Source organism: Pelophylax lessonae (assembly GCF_965119305.1).
Source record: "Pelophylax lessonae genome assembly, chromosome: 8".
Classification (NCBI taxonomy): domain Eukaryota; kingdom Metazoa; phylum Chordata; class Amphibia; order Anura; family Ranidae; genus Pelophylax; species Pelophylax lessonae.
In genome coordinates, this window is record NC_138775.1 from 286,449,452 (window position 1) to 286,469,352 (window position 19,901).

The 19,901-nt window shown below is 41.9% G+C and overlaps 1 protein-coding gene across 1 annotated transcript in view; it reads left to right on the top strand.

Moving 5' to 3' along the window:
* Nucleotides 1-754: 754 nt before the first annotated feature.
* Nucleotides 755-19,901, top strand: part of C8B (complement C8 beta chain) — a 57,527-nt gene continuing 38,380 nt past the window's right edge. Inside the window, exons 1-3 of the mRNA XM_082264805.1 lie at nt 755-903; nt 8,322-8,466; nt 16,212-16,353. Of these exons, the coding sequence (XP_082120931.1) occupies nt 857-903; nt 8,322-8,466; nt 16,212-16,353 (334 nt within the window). The 5' untranslated portion in view covers nt 755-856. The remainder of the gene's footprint in view (nt 904-8,321; nt 8,467-16,211; nt 16,354-19,901) is intronic.

The window sequence follows — 19,901 nt, forward strand, 5'->3', positions numbered from 1 at the left end:
GATTAGTTTGCGCAAAAGTTATCACGTCTACAAACTAGGGGATATTTTTATTGATTTTTTTTTTAATATATATATATATATATATATATATATATATATATATATCTTATATTTTATATATATATATATATATATATATATATATATATATATATATATATATATTTTTTTTATTTTTTTTTTCTTTTTTTTTTCTTTAAATTTAGATCATTTTTAGGATTTTAATACTTATGTAGTCCATCCAGTTCAACCAACACATAAAAAAAAAACACACACAAATAAAAAAAACCTCCATATACGCAATTCTATACCCACAGTTCATCCAGAGGAAGGCAAAAAATCCCCCAAATAAAGCGTAATCCACTTTTCTACAGAGGGGAAATATTTTCCATAGGACATATTGATTCTAATGCTGTTTGGTTGACAGATCAATGGCTTTCCAAAGCCAACACTTTTTTTAGTCATCTTGGGGAGCAAAGAATGCTGAACCTGATGCCAGAGTTGTTTTTCCTCTACATACAATTTATTTGACCTTCTATCTGGGTATTTAAAGATTACACAGGTTCACCTTATTTACTCTCATTAATTCTGCAGCAGTCTGTACTGCTTTATTAATTTTTGTCTTTGTTTTCCTTATGAACTCTCTTACTGATCTTTTTTTATTTACGCATCTGATCAGTGCAGCACTTCACCACAAGATGGCGCTCTAATATCATTACTATGGAAGAGGCTGTGTCCACATTGTTGGACTTGCTGAAGTTGGTCACTTTAGTTTAACTTTCTACTTTGTGTGACACCAATAAACCTAGGAGAGCAGAGGAGCCTGAAACCGAAGAGAGCATTGCACGGCTCTATCATGTTATTTTATGCTGTCCTCCTGAATTTCGCCTTTTATTTAACCAGGTTAGTACACATTTATTATCTCGTTCTTTTTAGTATTAGGGGGGTAGGGGGGATTTAGAATCGGGGGTATTTCTAAAATATATAGTTGTCATAGGGGTGCACAGCCTATTGCATTGTGCACCTTAAAGCTCAATCACATGCATGTGTGTATATATATACTGATGGTGTCAGTTGGGCAGTGGACGGTGTCAGTAGGGCAGAGATTGGTGTCAGTAGGGCAGTGGACAGTGTCAGTAGGGCAGTGGATGGTGTCAGTAGGGCAGTGGATGGTGTCAGTAAGATAGTGGATGGTGTCAGTAGAGTAGTGAATGGTGTCAGTAGAGTAATGGATGGTGTCAGTAGGGCAGTTGATGGTGTCAGTAGGGCAGTGGATGGTGTCAGTAGGGCAGTGAATGGTGTCAGTAGGGCAGTGGATGGTGTCAGTAGGGCAGTGAATGGTGTCAGTAGAGCAGTGGATGATGTCAGTAGGGAATTAGATGGTGTCAGTAGGGCAGTGGATGGTGTCAGTAGGGAATTGGATGGTGTCAGTAGGGCAGTGGATGGTGTCTGTAGGGCAGTGGATGGTGTCAGTAGAGCAGAGGATGATGTCCGTAGAGCAGTGGATGGTGTCAGTAGAGTAGTGAATGGTGTCAGTAGAGTAATGGATGGTGTCAGTAGGGCACTTGATGGTGTCAGCAGGGCAGTGGACGGTGTCAGTAGGGCAGTGGATGGTGTCAGTAGGGCAGCGAATGGTGTCAGTAGAGCAGTGCATGATGTCAGTAGGGAATTAGATGGTGTCAGTAGGGCAGTGGATGGTGTCAGTAGGGAATTGGATGGTGTCAGTAGGGCAGTGGATGGTGTCAGTAGAGCAGAGGATGATGTCCGTAGAGCAGTGGATGGTGTCAGTAGGGCAGTGGATGGTGTCAGTAGAGCAGTGGACGGTGTCAGTAGAGCAGTGGACGATGTCAGTAGAGCAGTGGACGGTGTCAGTAGGGCAGTGGATGGTGTCAGTAGGGCAGTGGACAGTGTCAGTAGAGCAGTGGACAGTGTCAGTAGAGCAGTGGATGGTGTCAGTAGGGCAGTGGATGGTGTCAGTAGAGCAGTGGACGGTGTCAGTAGGGCAGTGGATGGTGTCAGTAGGGCAGTGGACAGTGTCAGTAAAGCAGTGGACGATGTCAGTAGAGCAGTGGACGGTGTCAGTAGGGCAGTGGATGGTGTCAGTAGAGCAGTGGACGGTTTCCGTAGAGCAGTGGATGGTGTCAGTAGAGCAGTGGACGGTGTCAGTAGGGCAGTGGATGGTGTCAGTAGGGCAGTGGACAGTGTCAGTAAAGCAGTGGACGATGTCAGTAGAGCAGTGGACGGTGTCAGTAGGGCAGTGGACGGTGTCAGTAGAGCAGAGGATGGTGTCCGTAGAGCAGTGGATGGTGTCAGTAGTGCAGCAGATGGTGTCAGTCGTTTTTTTTTATTATTTTATTTTTTATTATATTTTACAATTTTGTAATTATTTTTGACACTTTTTTGAGGAGCCCCATTAGGGGGCTTTGCTTAAATATCAGGGGTTTAAAGAGGAGGAATCTGCATCACACAGGGTGATTAGTGTGTGCCCAGGCACACCTAGCACACCCTGTGTGCATGCCTATAATAGTTATTTATAACTATAGATAACATATAGGTATAATTACTTAAGACAAAATTGCAAATGCTTAGAAAATCAGGAAGTACATGCCAAAAATGTTAGAGACCTTCATCAGAAATTGTGATATTGGTTTTCTTTGGCAGCTAAGAATTGGGCAGGAAAATAATGAGGGAGCATTTACTTTAAATATTACTGCTATAAAATAATAAAAATTAAATAAAAATAACATAAATCTTTCCCCTAGTTTGTCGTGATAACTTTTGCGCAAACCAATCAAAATGCGCTTATTGGGATTTTTTTTTTTTTTTACCAAAAACATGTAATAATAATAATTACATATTTTTATATGTAATAATAATAAGAAGAAGAAGAATATTTTATTAAAGTGACAATAAGGTACATTCTATTTATATTTAAACATATTGTATTTATTATTTTTCTATAATAAAATGTTAGTTTAGTGTCACTTTAAGCATTAAAGAAAAAGATGTAACATTGCACTTCTAAATAAAATAAAATTGTAGATGTTTAAAATGTCTGGAAGTACATGGTAAAAAATGTGTTTAAAGTGATTGAAGACCTTCATTGGAAATTATAATTTGTTTGTTGTTATTACACGTGGTATACCAATAAATAAAGAATTAAAAAAAAAAAATTAAAATAATAAATTATATAGTTTTTCTTCAGCAGCTAATAATTGGGCAGGAAAATAGGAAAGAAGTATTTACTTAAATGATTACTGCTATAAAATAATGATAATAATAATAATAATAATAATATGAATAATAATATGAATAATAATAATGTTTTATTGAGCATCTGCTTTAAAAAAAAAAATGTGTTTTAGGGCTCTTGCACATAAAACTCCTGTTTGCGCATCTACTTTTGCAGACTTTTTATTTTTTGTATGTATTTGTGCGTATTTTCGCGAAATTATTCTCACATTCTTGTTCTGCACAATATGTAATTGAGCATTGTGCATATTTGCCTGCATTTCAGCGCATGAGACGCAAATTACTGACCAAAAAAGCTTATTTTTTTTTTTGTTTGTTTTGTTATAACTGAAGAAGGCACAGCGCTTTTTTACGCGCTTGTTTGCAGAGGCACATTACAACTAATGGGCAGTATTTTAGCTCAGTAAAAAAAAAAAAAAAATGCTGTACTAAGCTTTTTCAAGCTGCAGTGTGCAAGAGGCCTTAAAGTGGCTGAAGACCTAATCAGAAATTATGATATTGTTTTTCTTAGTCAGATAACTATTGAACAGAATAAAGAAAATATTTTTTTAAACATTACTGCTAATATAATAATAATAATAATAATAATAATAATAATAACAATGCTACTACTAATATTAACCCCCTCCCGGCAAGCCCCGGTGTCCCTTGAATAAGGTCTATATGCCTGGGGGGTTGGAAGGATCAGCGATCATGTGACCACTGTGACTGGAGGTATGGTCAGATGATTGGGAGTTGGTCCCACGGCTACTGATTGATAAAGGGCACTCAGAGCTAAGAGCTCAGCCTCTGTGCTGGGATTGCACTCTCAGCACAGAAATATCAGCCTTCCAGTCATGTACCGTATATATATGCTGCGTGTTGGGGTGAAGCCCATCCTTTTAATGCTACACATATGTATTACGCAGGCCGAGATGTATAGTAACTAAGTAGAACTACTTCACTACTGTACTTAAGTACGGAAAGGCGGTATCTGTACTTTCCTGGAGTAGAATTTTTTTCTCCTACTTCCACTTTTACTTCACTACATTTTTCGATGATTTCAATACTTCTACTCCAATATTTTTTTTTTTGTGCTGCATAGTTACTCGTTACAATTATAAAAATTACCACTGCCAGAACAGTAGATGGCAGGTTTCATGAAGCTCAAACCATGTGTATTATCAGCGCATACGAAAATAAATGCTACTGTATGTATAAATAAAAGCTGCATTTGAAATAATAAAAAACAATATGATGTTCAAACTTTTGACTTCTTTCTTGTAATAACTACATAACACAGTACTTGTACTTTTACTTTCAGTACTTGAGTAGCAATTTCTTTTTCAAAACTACTGGTACTTTTACTTTCAGTACTTGAGTAGCAAAATTTTTTAAAAAAACTTCTTGCAATACTTAAGTACAAAAAATGTTGAATACTTTAGTACTTCTACTCAAGTCACTTTTTGATCGAGCACTTGTACTTTTACTCAAGTATGGGTTTCGAGTACTTTATACAACTCTGTACGCAGGTGGCAAGGCAACAGGTTAACAGCAAGACTACTATTACTAATACTAAAAATAATAATAATAAAACAATAATAACAATACTACTAATAATAATTTTAATATTAATACAAATTTTACAAACAGTAATAATAATAAAAACAATGCTACTTCTACTACTACTACTACTACTACTAATTATTATTATTATTATTAGTAGTAGTAGTAGTAGTATTAATAATAATTGTAATATTATTATTATTATTATTATTATTATTAGTAGTAGTAGTAGTAGTAGTAGTAGTAGTAGTAGTAGTAGAAGTATTATTATCGTTATTGTTATTACTGTTTGTAAAATTTGTATTATTATTAAAATTCCTTAAATGTAAAAAGAATTTGGGCACAGAAACGTGGACATATGTTATTATAATTTATAAATAGTATTGGAAGTGCAATGATACATATTATTTCTGAAAATATTGTTGCTGTTGTTAATATTATTATTAGAAGTAGTATTGTTGTAATAATATTACTAATAATAATAATAATAATATTACTATTATCATTAGTAGTAGTATCAGTAATATTATTATTATTATTATTATTATTATTATTATTATTATTATTATTATTATTATAATAATAATAATAATATTACTGATACTACTACTAATGATAATAGTAATATTATTATTATTATTATTATTATTATTAGTAATATTATTACAACAATACTACTTCTAATAATAATATTAACAACAGCAACAATATTTTCAGAAATAATATGTATCATTGCACTTCCAATACTATTTATAAATTATAATAACATATGTCCACGTTTCTGTACCCGCCCAAATTCTTTTTGCATTTAAGGAATTTTAATAATAATACAAATTTTACAAACAGTAATAATAATAACAATAACGATAATAATACTTCTACTAATACTACTACTACTACTACTAATAATAATAATAATAATAATAATAATAATAATAATATTACAATTATTATTAATACTACTAATAATAATAATAATAATAATAATAATAATAATAATAATAATAATAATAATATTAATACAAATAATAATAATAATAATAATAATACTGATACTACTACTAATGTTAATAATGGTAATACTATTAATGTTGTTATTATTATTATTATTATTATTACAACAATACTATTACTAATAATAATATTAACAACAGCAACAATAATATCAAAAATAATATGTATCATTTCACTTCCAATACTATTTATAAATCATATAAATTTATTACATATGTCCATGTTTCTGTACCCGCCCACATTTTTTTTTACATTTAAGGAATTTTAATATCAATACAAATTTTACAAACGGTAATAATAATAACAACAATACTACTACTACTAATAATAATAATAAAAACAACAACAACAATATTACTGATACTACTACTAATGATAATAATAGTAATAATATTTTTATTATTATTATTAATATTATTACAACAATAATAATAATATTAACAACAGCAACAATAATATCAAAAATGATATGTATCATTGCACTTCCATTACTATTTATGAATCCTAATTACATATGTCCATGTTTCTGTACCCGCCCAAATTTTTTTTTTTTTTACATTTAAGGAATTTTGTTGCAGTTTGGCTCCATATCAGTAAGACACATACATTTGGCAATTGTTAGTTTTAATTTATGGCATAAACAGTCGGATGTGTATGTAATAATATACCCTACTCAACCACCTTAGATGTTTTTGCAATCCTTAAGATTTTACGTAGCATTCAGTTACCTGTGCCCCTACTCCTCACCAGGACTGGGACAAGGGGTGGGCAGGAGAGGAGGTTGCTCTGGGCGCAATAGTTTATTGCAGGGATATGGGCACCCTAACCCTAAGGGAAGGGGGGTGCAGTTTGCCATCTTTGCCCTGGGCGCTGGATGGCTTTTTCCCGCCACTGCTGCTTACCCACCCCACCCCCACCTTTCTGGTTCTGGTTCCCAAGCACTGTGGTTCCCCCCACAGACCCTTGCATCACTAGAAGTGACATATATTTCAGAGAAAGGGTCTCCAAACTTTCTAATCAAAGGGCCAGTTTAATGTCCTTTTCTACAGTGAGAGTAAAAAATTCCCCAGCATCAGCGGGAGTAAACAATGCCCCACCAATTGCATTATTTGGAGGAATAGTGCCCCCTTGTTGGTGTCAGTGTGAGGAATAGTACCCTATCATTGGTATCAGTGGGAGGAATAGTACCCCATCATTGGTATCAGTGGGAGGAATAGTGCCCCATCATTTGTGTCAGTAGGAGGAATAATGCCCCATCATTGGTGTCGGTGGGGGGAATAGTGTCCCATCTTTGGTGTCAGTGGGAGGAATAGTGCCCCATTATTGGTATCAGTGGGAGGAATAGTGTCCCATCATTGGTGTCAGTGGGAGGAATAGTGCCCCATCATTGGTATCAGTGGGAGGAATAGTGTCCCATCATTGGTGTCAGTGGGAGGAATAGTGTTCCATCATTGGTATCAGTGGGAGGAATAATGCCCCATCATTGGTGTCAGTGGGAGGAAATAGTGCCCCCATCATTGGTATCAGTGGGAGGAATAGTGTCCCATCATTGGTGTCAGTGGGAGGAATAGTGTTCCATCATTGGTATCAGTGGGAGGAATAATGCCCCATCATTGGTGTCAGTGGGAGGAATAGTGCCCCCATCATTGGTGTCAGTGGGAGGAATAGTGTCCCATCATTGGTATCAGTGGGAGGAATAGTGCCCCATCATTTGTATCAGTGGGAGGAATAGTGTTCCATCATTGGTATCAGTGGGAGGAATAGTGCCCCCATCATTGGTGTCAGTGGGAGGAATAGTGTCCCATCATTGGTATCAGTGGGAGGAATAGTGCCCCATCATTGGTATCTGTGGGAGGAATAGTGCCCTATCATTGGTGTCAGTGGGAGGAATAATGCCCCATCATTGGTGTCAGTGGGAGGAATAGTGCCCTATCATTGGTGTCAGTGGGAGGAATAATGCCCCATCATTGGTGTCAGTGGAAGGAATAGTCCCCCATCATTGGTGTCAGTGGGAGGATTAGTGCCCCATCATTGGTGTCAGTTGGAGGAATAGTACCTCATCATTGGTGTCAGTTGGAGGAATAGTGCCCCATCATTGTGTCAGTGGGAGAAATAGTGCCCCATCATTGGTGTCAGTGGAAGAAATAGTGCCCCAAAGACCAGATAAAGTAAGCAAAGTGCCACATCTAGCTCCCTAACAGTAGTCTGTTCCAGAGGAAGGTACAACAGCATGCGGGGGTGGGGAACATAGATACCTGACACTCCAGGAAGTGTCAACTGCGAAGAGACTGGCCGAGATAAACAACTCTGCAGCCAAGGGGTGGTGAGAGATAAAGGCCACTGGACAGATGAGTTTATGACTTGTTTGTTTTGGCCTTCTGGACATATATTGGTGGCATTCAAGAGATATTAAGGTACAAGTATAGACCTTGCTGTTTGTTATTTATTGTCTCAAAGTAACAGGTCTCAAACAAGAGTTTCTATTATATTGGTATTTTCTGCACATGTAGTTGTGAGCTACAAGGAAGTGAAGCCAACAATGGTCTTACGAAGAAGCGGTTGGCGAGATCGGTGGCGAATGAACCAACGCCTATAGACTGCGTGATGAGTAGCTGGTCGTCTTGGAGCGGATGTGACCCATGTAGTAAAAAGAGAGTAAGTACTGAAAATTCTGAGTGTGGCAGTGAGGCTTTAACAGAGTTCTGTCTAAGTTTATGCTCCAGAGAACACTCCATACATTTTACCCAATTCTCTATTATAAGACTCATTTTTAGACACATCTGCTGGACCAGGCTTTTTTTGGCACTTTTTGTTTACAAGTTTAAATCAGTATTTGTTGCTAAAAAATTACTTATAATCCCCAAACATTATGGAGGATATTTTAGAAGACACAGAGTTAGGGCTCTTTCACACGGGCGGTCCGATCAGATCCGCCTGTCAGTTTTTTAGGCGGATCTGATCGGATCCTCCATGCAGCTCTATGGGGCAGCGGATGTCAGCGGAGACACCTCCACTGACACCCGCTGCCATCCGCATCCGATCCTGTGCGTGAAATCTGGACGGATTGAAACCCTATTTTTACATCTGTTCAGTAATCGGATCGGATCGGATGAGAGCGGACAGGCGGTCCGCTCTCATCCGATCCCCCATAGAGGGCAGCGGGGGCTGAGACACCTCCCTCTCCGCTCTGCAAGCGGAGACGGAGCTGTCATCTGCCCGGCTCAGCGGGGATCGCGGATCGATCCCCGCTGAGCAACATGGATCCGCCTGCGGAGGCGGACCGTGTGAAAGAAGCCTTACTCTAGGAGAGCTGGACAGGGCCATAAAAGGTCCTTAACCCATCAGCAGAACCGGTATCTGCTCCTTTGTAGAAGGAGGAACAGGATGAGGACTGCCAGAGCCCTACAAAATGACCTCTAGCAGACCACTGGTGTGAATGTCTCTGACCAAACAATCAGAAACAGACTTCATGAGGGTGACCTGAGGGCCCGACATCCTCTAGTGGGCCCTGTGCGCACTGTGGAGCTCGATTGGCATGTACCATTGAACACCAGAATTGGCAGGTCCACCACTGGCACTCTGTGCTTTCCACAGATGAGAGCAGGTTCTCCCTGAGCACATGTGACAGATATGAAAGGGTCTGGAGAAGCTGTGGAGAACGTTATGCTGCCTGTAACATCGTTCAGCATGACCGGTTTGGTGGTGGGTCAGTGATGGTCTGGGAAGGCAAATCCATGGAGGGACGCACAGACCTCTACAGGCTAGACAATGGCACCCTGACTGCCATTAGGTTTTGGGATGAAATACTTGGACCCATTGTCAGACCTTATGCTGGTGCAGTGGTCCCTGGGTTCCTTGTAGTGCACAACAATTCCCAGCCTCATGTGGTGAGAGTATGCATCCAGTTCCTGAAGGATGAAGGAATTGATACCATTGAATGGCCCCCCCAAGCTTGCCTGACCTAAATCCAATAGAACACCTCTGGGACATTATGTTTCGGTCCACCCGCCGCCGCCAGATTGCACCTCAGTCTGTTCAAGAGCTCAGTATTGCCCTTGTCCAGATCTGGGAAGAAAATACATCCGTCGTCTCATTAGGAGCATGCCCCGATATTGTCAGGCATGCATACAAGCACATGGGGGCCATACAAACTACTGAGGACCATTCTGAGTTGATTTTGTTTTTCAAACTTTATCATACCCGAGATGTTATAAAGAAGAACGCACAGTAAAAAAAAAATCATATGTAAATAGTTGGTTTGGGCTGCTCGTCCTTAAGAATTACTAGCAAAATAATTGTACCGCTTTCAGCACCTAAAATCGGAAAGAATCATACAGCCAGGGAGGTTAAAAGTAAAAGATTAAAAAATACTTATTTTTTTCTTTTTGCATTAAAAAGTAATTTTTTGCTTTAAAAAACAAACAAACAATTCTTTACTTCCACCCTGGACTGAAAGTGACGTCATGACATCTCTCCATTCCTCCAAGGCCATAGAGGCGATCAAAGATGACCTCGTTTTTTTATCACCTCTTTTACTAGCTGACAGAACCGTCAGATCGTTCCTCTGTCAGTAAGCCCGAGAAACACCGGCGTGTGGGGGGGGGGGGGGTGGACATCCCCTCCTGCCGCTTCTAAAAGCATTCCAGGGGCTCATGAGCCGCTTGGAGCGCTTTTATGAGAAAGCCAAAATATACTGGGGTTATAGCTGATATCTTCAGCCATAAACCCGCTAAAGCTCTTGCAAACCACAACGTATATATATGTATTGTGGTCGGGAAGTGGTTAAACATAGGAAAGCTGGAGGGACAGACCAAAAAATGGTAAGCTGACTTTAAAAATGATTTATGCGATAAACTTTATTCTTGTTTGCAAGTACAGCGCCACATTAAATTATAACATTAAAGAGACAATGAGTGAACAAAGTCCATGAAGTCCGTTAAATGAGATGCTGTGATGCAGAGATAGATAGAAATGAACTCCAACACCATGAGTGAAGGCACAGTCCTGACGATTACCACGTGCAAGAGAATAAATAATGCCCTTACCGGAGCTTTAGACCCCCTGTTACGGAAGGTCCCACGAGCATAAGATGTGAAATCGATCACGAGGGAAGGGTCCACTTCAAATCAGCATCAAATCTCCCACGGAACATTCATAAGAAACAATACAACTTCAAACCTCCAGGGACCCCACAAATTGGATAATGATGTTCCTCCAAGAAAAGATGAAGCTCACATGGTGAAGTATGTATGTTTATTGTATAAAAGCAAAAAGTAAAGCACTCACATGTCAGCTGTATGATTCAGGCATGTAGTCAGAAAATATGCCGCGGCTAGAAGCGTATCTGCATGGGGGCTGGCGTGCCTGACGCGTTTCGTCCTCCAATTAGACGTTGTCAAAGGAAAAGCCCCCATGTTGCAGCACGCTTTTATGTCCCCTTAATGGAATATGCAATGATGTACTTCCGCTTCCAGTGTGCGATGACGCACTTCCGCTTCCGGTGCGTGATGACGCACTAATGGTCGCGGCGTGCGTGATGACGCACTTCCGGTTCAGGCAAGGAGCGCTATGAGGCACTTCCGCTCACACTTGAAGTCGGCCAGGACGCTTGGAATAACCACCACAATAGGCACTTTTTACTCTATCACCTTTAAACAGGCAGAGCCAGAAGACGAATTGTCCGCAGCTCAATAAGTCAAAATAGAAAGAGGTGTGAATCACCAATCGTGCCGCCACTTCTTGAACAATAAAAAATATTAAACATCATAAACGGCACTTAAACGTATAAATCAATGTCTAGCTCTCATATCTCATACTGGAGGCACAAAAACAGATAAAAACGCCACCAATATAACGTATGAGTTCTAAGTTAATATTGAGCTAGATAACATGTAAAAACACAATCCAAGCTAATAAAGAGCTAGATTACATATGGAACCATAATAAAAAGAAGCAAGACCTCAAATGAATGACGTAATGCAGGGGTGGGGAACCTTTTTTCTGCCAAGGGCCATTTGGGTATTTATAAAATCATTCGGGGGCCGTACAAAATTATCACCTTAAAAATTAGCCTGTTATATTTGGTCAAACATTTAATTAACTCACCCCTAATGTGATGGCTGCAACTGCTTCTCTTTGGTGAGGTGTGTGATGTTAGATGGTATTGATGATGTTGCTACTCGCAACAGGTTTTCCAGGTTTGCGTCGGTCAGTCTGGAGCGCAGTCGACTTTTTTGTGGTGGTAAGTTTTGAAAAGAACTGCTGGCGGGTACTGCTGGTGGGTACAGCTGGCTGGTACTGCCGTGGGTACTGCTGGCTCAGGCTGGTACTGCTGGCTTGTACTGTGCTGTGAGTACTGCTGGCTGGTACTGCTGTGGGTACTGCTGGCTGGTGTTGCTGGCTCAGGCTGATACTGTTGTGGGTACTGCTGTGGGTACTGCTGGCTCAGGCTGGTACTGCTGGCTGGTACAGCTGTGGGTACCGCTGGCTCAGGCTGGAACTGATGGCTGGTACTGTTCTGTGGGTACTGCTGTGGGTACTGCTGGCTCAGGCTGGTACTGCTGGCTGGTATTGCTGTGGGTACTGCTGGCTCAGGCTGGTACTGCTGGCTGGTACTGTGCTGTAGGTACTGCTGGCTGGTACTGTTGTAGGTACTGCTGACTCTGGCTGGTACTGCTGTGGGTACTGCTGGCACTGGCTGGTACTGCTGGCTCTGGCTAGTACTGCTGGTTCTCCAGTGTGTACTGCTGGTTCTGGCTGGTACTGTTGTGAGTACTGCTGGCTCTGGCTGGTACTGCTGGCTCTGGCTGGTACTGCTGGTTCTGGCTGGTACTGCTGGTTCTGGCTGGTACTGCTGGTTCTGGCTGGAAGAGGTGATGTTTCCTGTATTGGTCACAGGCGGAGTGCATTTGATATCACTCCGCCTGTGACTCACTCAGACTGTCATTACGGAGCAGGAACTATACAGAAAGCATCGGCTCTATTCTGACAGATCAGCTGAGAGACACAGACTCAGCTGCATGGGGGGCCGGACCAGATGACTCCGAGGGCTGCATACGGCCCCCAAACCTTAGGTTCCCCACCCCTGACGTAATGCATCAACATTTGGAGTGGACCCTTCCCTGGTGATCGATTTCACGTTTTATGCTCGTGGGACCTTCCGTAACAGGGGGTCTAAAGCTCCGGTAAGGGCATTATTTATTCTCTTGTACGTGGTGATCGTGAGGACTGTGCCTTCACTCATGGTGTTGGAGTTCATTTTTATCTATCTCTGCATCACAGCATCTCATTTAACGGACTTCATGGACTTTGTTCACTCATTGTCTCTTTAATGTTATAATTTAATGTTGCACTGTCCTTGCACACAACGATATTTCCTGGTCTGATATACCTTTGTACTGGCAGCCTTTGTATATGTTCAAGTAGTGAGCGCAGCTATCTTCTATTTCTTTGATACACTTTATTCAGCTTGTGGGATGATGGACAATCTGCCTGAGCTCCTCCCATTGACAAGTTTTAATCAAAATAAGTTTATTGATAAAGATATTTTTTACTTTGTGATCAAAAGAAGCTCAGGAGGCACGGCCATCATCTCAGAAGCTCAATAATCTTTTTTAATAATTAATTGAAGTGCGAATTAGTTTGAAGTGGGTCCTTCTTTTTTCTTGCCGTGTCATATATCCTAGCTGGGGCGAGCTGTTCTTAGAGCAAGCACCCCATGCTGCAAATTATGGAAAAACAGACCAGTGTAGCACCCTCCTAGTTTATGCTAGGCTGCTAGGTACATTTAGTTTGTTTCCCCTCTATTCAGTGGAGCAGAGGTTGATTATTTAGGGCTGCTCAGTGTTTCACAGGCTGTTGCTCTACGGTTCCCCCTGTCTTCCAGATGATTCTAAAAATATACTGGGAAGAAGAGCAGAACAGGCAGCCTGAATATTTATGGAACTCCAGCTAACTCATGGGGAGGTGTGCCCAGAAGGTCGAGGGAGAGCCCTCAAATAGTCTGAGGCCTGGGCAGCAGTGCAGTGCTCCTGGCAGTGGCGGCCCATCCATTAGGGGCACCGCCCCCCTATCCATGTGTCCACCCCCCTAATCTACATGATGGATGCCGTATGCATGGATTCCAAAGAGGGTTTTTTTTTTTTTTTTGAAGCACGTGATTAGAGCAGGAGGCTCTAATAGGCTTCAAAAAAGTGTGGGCTCGGGGCGCAGAGCACTGCGCCCCGAGCCCACCCAGTTGTGTGACAATAGCAAATGAATGTTTGCTATTGCCACACTGATTCTCCTCCCAGCCAATCAGGAAGCAGGTCCTGAGACCTGTTTCCCAATTGGCCAAAGGAGAAGGCATCCTACTGGTGGTGGAGGGAGGAGACGGCTGCTGAGAGGGGACATGGAGGAGACTGAAAGGGAAGCCGTCGCCGCCTGTCAGTGCGGAGGAACAAGGTAAGTGAACTGGCCCCGGGGGGGGGGGGGGGGGGATATCGTGTGGACTGGACTCTGGAGTGACGAGTGGAGGGGGTCCGTGGCCAGGTCTGTCTGCCGCCCCCCCAACCAATGGAGCACCAGCCGACACTGGTTCCTGGGTCCAGTCCTGCAGGAGGGGACCCATGTGAAGGGGCTCTTCTCCCTCATGCAAGATCCTTAGGAAAGCTTTAAAGAAGACATTAAGGTAACAACTAGTCTTAGCTTGGGGGGCTATTCACAGATCCATTGTCCAGGGATTGAGTTGGGTCAGGTGGAAGCTCACTGGAGAGAGCCAGGAGGAATTTGGTGGGAGAGGGCCATGTGTCATACATCACCTCCACTAGGAAGAGCCTGGTGGATATCAGCAGAATGCAACTGGTCATCCTGTTGCTAAGTGAGTAAATGTCCCCCCAATGCTGAAGGGAAGTGACCATGTGTAGCTTTTAAACTCCTGAGGGAGTACAAGTCACCAGCAGCATTAGGAATCCTGTAGGACATTCAGTGTCTACAGTGCAGCCAGCAACTTTATGCAACATTGCAGCCAGAAATGCAGCCAGCAGTTTTAGAAGTCCAGCAAGAATTTGAAGAGTCCTCAAATTGTTCAGTTGCAGTTTTACGGGATATCCCATGCTCCCAACCCATGTCCAAGTTAATTGTTCCAATAAAAACCCTAAAAGAATCCCATACACTGTTTTCTGAGCCAGAGGAAGAATGAAGAAAATGATGTGAGCCTAGCTGTGTGCATCCTGGGGGGGGGGGGGATAGGACCAAATTCAATAGCAGCTCCTTAGGGTGTGCACCACACCAGGAATAGAATGAAGGGTGTAACAGATCAATCGGCACCCCAACTGGGTACCTCCGTTGACGGATGCTCCTAGTGCTTCCCGAGGGATCCAAGCACTCCACCAGACACCATAACTTCCTCAGACCCCACAAACCACCGCAGATTGGTTGGGGTCTCGCCGCCTCCTACCCACCCTGGACCTACGAAAAGGCTCCAGGTTCCAGTGGGTGAACCTCTCTTTCCCCAGAGAGTGAAGCAGGAACAAGCTCTTACAAGAGCTTAGTGATTATCCAAGGGAGTATAAAAAGCATAGCAATCCCTTGTAGCTGGTTCCCCCAATAAGAGACAGGACTCTAGAATGAGGGTGAAGAATAACTCAAACTTTTATGGTACAGCTGCTCTTTTATACAGTTTTCCCCCACAAGGTTACCACCCAGGTGGACCTTGTTGGGAACAGGCCCTGAAATTCACAATCCAGAGATTTACACTCCCATACAGTGTACACAATCCCTCCCCTCTGCCTGATCACATTATATGAAGATGAAATTGTATACAGGAACAGAATTAACCTAAACTGGCCATCTGGACAGAACAATGTGAGGTCTTTAACATTTAACAATGGGACAGGTAAACTTTAACACAATACACATTATCTCAATACACAAACAATAGAGAGAGCCTGTCTGACATTGAAGTACAATACACATTAGCATCACTTGTAAATACAGACCCCATTTGAAGCAATCTAAACCATTAGTCTTTCACTCCCAGTGACGGTTAATACCATCACAAAGGGTTATGTATGAATGGAAAGAACTTAAAAATTCTTTATCAAAGTAGCATCTTGGTACCTGGGTTTCTACCATACTCTAGAATAAGTAAGGATGGGAAAATCTGTGCTTTATTCATCAGTCTGTATTCTCATTTGGGAGATTTGATTTCCAGGTTCTAGCCAGTTGCTACTCTGTTCAAAACTAAAAAAAAAAAAGTTTCAGACTTAGAGGCACTTTAATAAATTTCCCCTACCTATGCCAATACCCATTAGAAGCCCTATTCATACTATAATATCCAGACACACTGTTCAATGATTATTTGTAAAGGCACAAGCAATGGAAATGTACACTCTTCTTAATTTTTTTATTTATTTGCACAGTATCGGTTTACTCAAATGACTCAAGTGCCACAGTTCCGTGGTGAGCGGTGTGATATCTTAGACCGTGAGGAGGAGTCGTGTGTGACCAGCAGCATTTGCAGGAACAACAAGAGATGTGAAGGATTCCAGTGTGTGGGGTCTGGTAAGAAATTATTTAGTGTGTCTGACCAATCACCATTATACTGTACACCTAAGAATTGAGACCTGAGGGACCAAAAAGCTGTTTGCTTATTTTTCCCCAAAGATGTCTTCATAAAGAGGTTAAAAGTGTTAGCCAATCCATCCTTATAGGGGAGGACCAGGTACTGGCCAACACATACTATGCTTTGGTGCCCTTGAATTACATTGTGTAGGGCAGGGTTTCTCAACCAGGGCTCCGTGCAACCCTAGGGTTCCTTCTGAGGTTGCTAGGGGTTCCTTGAGCAAGGGGCAATTTCTGCCTCTCAGATAAGTTTCCAATGACACCATTGTTCCTTTTAGCTCTCTGTAAGGGGGTAATTCTTCCCAATGATGACAAGAGTAAGGAGCATTCTTCCCACTGACTGTCACACTAATTTGTCATGAGTTGTAGATTTTTAATATTTAGCAGGGGTTCCCCGAGACCAGAATTTTATTTCAAGGGTTCCTCTGTGTTGAAAAGGTTGAGAAATGCTGGTGTAGGGTGTTTTATGATCATCCATGAGGAAGCCTAGACAGGAGCCTAGGGCCTGGTTGATGTCCAAGAGACCCAACTTCAACCTTCATACAGCTGCAGTAAACCAGGAGGAAAGCAGAATTGGTCAAAGCTGTGCACTGCCTGTCTCTTCAGAAAGAAGGGTGTACTGTTGGAGAAGAGACATACATAGTACATAGTAGGTGAGGTTGAATAAAGACAATGGTCCATCCAGTTCAACCTGTGTAGGTGTGTGTGGCTGTAATCATCTCGCATACCCCTGAATGTTCTGATCCTTGAGATGTACGTCTAAGAGTCTTTTGAAAGCAACCATACTTCCCGCAGAAACCAACTCTTGTGCTAGAGAATTCCACAATCTTGTAGCCCTAACGGTAAAGAACCCCCCACGTTGCCTGAGGTTAAAACGCTTCTCCTCTAATCACATTGTATGCACTCGAGTCCTCGTGCAATCCCTTCTACTGAATAGCTTTTTTTCTATGCAGAGATCACCATTGAGATATTTATAAATTGCTATCATGTCCCCTCTCAGGCGTCTCTTCTCCAGGGAGAATAAATCAAGCAATTGCAGGCGCTCTTCATAATTAAGGTCCTCCAATCCCCTAATTAGTTTAGTTGTCCTTCTCTGGACTCTCTCCAGCTCCAACACATCCCTCCTGAGGACTGGCGACCAGAACTGGACAGAATACTCCAGATGCGGTCGGACCAGAGTTTTATAAAGTGGAAGGATTATGGTCTTATCTCTGGAATACATCCCTTTCTTTATGCATGCTAATATTCTGCTGGCTTTGGCAGCTGCCACTTGACATTGCATGCTATTGCCTAGTCTATCCTCTACCAAGACTCCCAGATCTTTCTCCATTTTTGATTCCCCCAAGGGTTCCCCCCCTAACGTGCATTGTGCTTTTATGTTTTTAGTCTCCAAGTGCAAAACCTTACACTTCTCCACATTAAACCTTATTTGCCATGTCGTTGCCCACTCCGTAATTTTGTCCAGGCCATTCTGTAGGATATCTGCTTCATGCTGACATGACAGTACAGACTTTGCAAACGGAGAAGCTTCTTTTCTGTGCCTTTTGCAATACCAGGCATTGTCATTCAAATGGATGGGAAGGCCAAAGTTGCTACCTTTCGCAGAGACCAGAGGGACCAAAAAGCTGTACACTTATTCTTCCTCAAAGGTGTCTTCATAAAGAAGTTAAAAGTGTTAACCAATCCATCCTTATAGGGGAGGACTTTCTATAGTCAAGGTACTGGCCAACACATACTATCCTTTGGTGCCCTTCAATTGCATTTTGTAGGGTGTGTTATGATGGGAGCAGAGCAGAATCATCCATGAGGCAACCTAGACAGGAGCCTACGACCTGGTTGGTGTCCAAGGACCCAACTTCATTCTTCATGTGGCTGCAGTAAACCAGGAGGGTAGCAGATGTGGTCAAAGCTGTGCACCACACCTGCCTGTCGCTTCAGAAAGAAGGATGAACAGTTGGAGAAGAGACATGACAGTACAGACTATACTAATGGAGACGTTTCTTTTTTGTGCCTATTGCAACCCTAGTCGTTTTCCTTCGAAGGGATGGGAAGACCAAAGTTACTATCTATACCGGAGCCCCAGTCTGCCTCAATCATTTTCTGAATGATGGTCTTTAACAGTTAACACAACATTTTTTTTTAAGTCACATGTGATTAAATATATTCAGGACCACATAATAACAATCTACCACAGACAATAGCAGAGAATTGGGTTAGAGTCATATATACACTATATTTTCAAAAGTATTGGGATGCCTGCCTTTACACGCACATGAACTTTAATGGCATCCCAGTCATAGTCCTTAGGGTTTAATATTGATTTGGCCCACCATTTGCAGCTATAACAGCTTCAACTCTTCTGGGAAGGCTGTCCACAAGGTTTAGGAGTGTGTCTATGGGAATGTTTGACCACTATTCCAGAAGCACATTTGTGAGGTCAGGCACTGATAATGGAGAGAAGGCCTGGCTCCCAGTCTCCGCTCTAATTCTTACCAAAGGCTTTCTGTCGGTTTGAGGTCAGGACTCTGTGCAGACCAGTCAAGTTCTTCCACCCCAAACTCGCTCATCCATGTCTTTATGGACCTTGCATTGTGCACTGGTGCGCAGTCATGTTGGAACACCAAGGGCCATCCCCAAACTGTTTACACAAAGTTGGGGGCATGAAATTGTCCAAAATATCTTGGTATGCTGATGCCTTAAGAGTTTCCTTCACTGGAACTAATGGGCCAAGTCCAACCCCAACCCCTAAAAAACAACCTCACACCATAATTCCCCCCTCTACCAAATGATTTGGACCAGTGCGCAAAGCAAGGTCCATAAAGACATGGATGAGCGAGTTTGGGGTGGAGGAACTTGACTAGCCTCAGCCCGATAGAACACCTTTGGGATAAATTAGAATGGAGATTGCAAGCCAGGCCTTCTCGTCCAACATCAGTGCCTGACCTCACAAACGCGCTAATGGAAGAATGATCAAACATCCCCATAGAAACACTCCTAAACCTTGTGGACAGCCTTCCCAGAAGAGTTGAAGCTGTTATAGCTGCAAAGGGAGGGCCAACTCAATATTGAACTCTACAGACTAAGACTGGGATGCCATTAAAGAGGAAGTAAAGTCCTGACCTAAACCCGATAGAACACCTTTGGGATGAATTTGAGTGGAAACTGCGAGTCAGGCCTTCTCTCCAACTTCAGTGCCTAACATAAAAAATGTGCTTTTGGAAGAATGGTCAAACATTCCCATAGACACACTCCTAAACCTTGTGGACAGCCTTCTCAGAAGAGTTGAAGCTGTTACAGCTGCAAAGGGTGGGCCAACTCAATATTGAACTCTACGGACTAAGACTGGGATGCCATTAAAGTTCATGTGTGTGTAAAGGCAGGCGTCCCAATACTTTTGGTAATATAGTTTATTTCCTTTTGTTTCTAAAAAATGTGGAAGATCATATCACCTGTATGCAGGAAAACCTTAGTATAGTAGTCTGGACTCC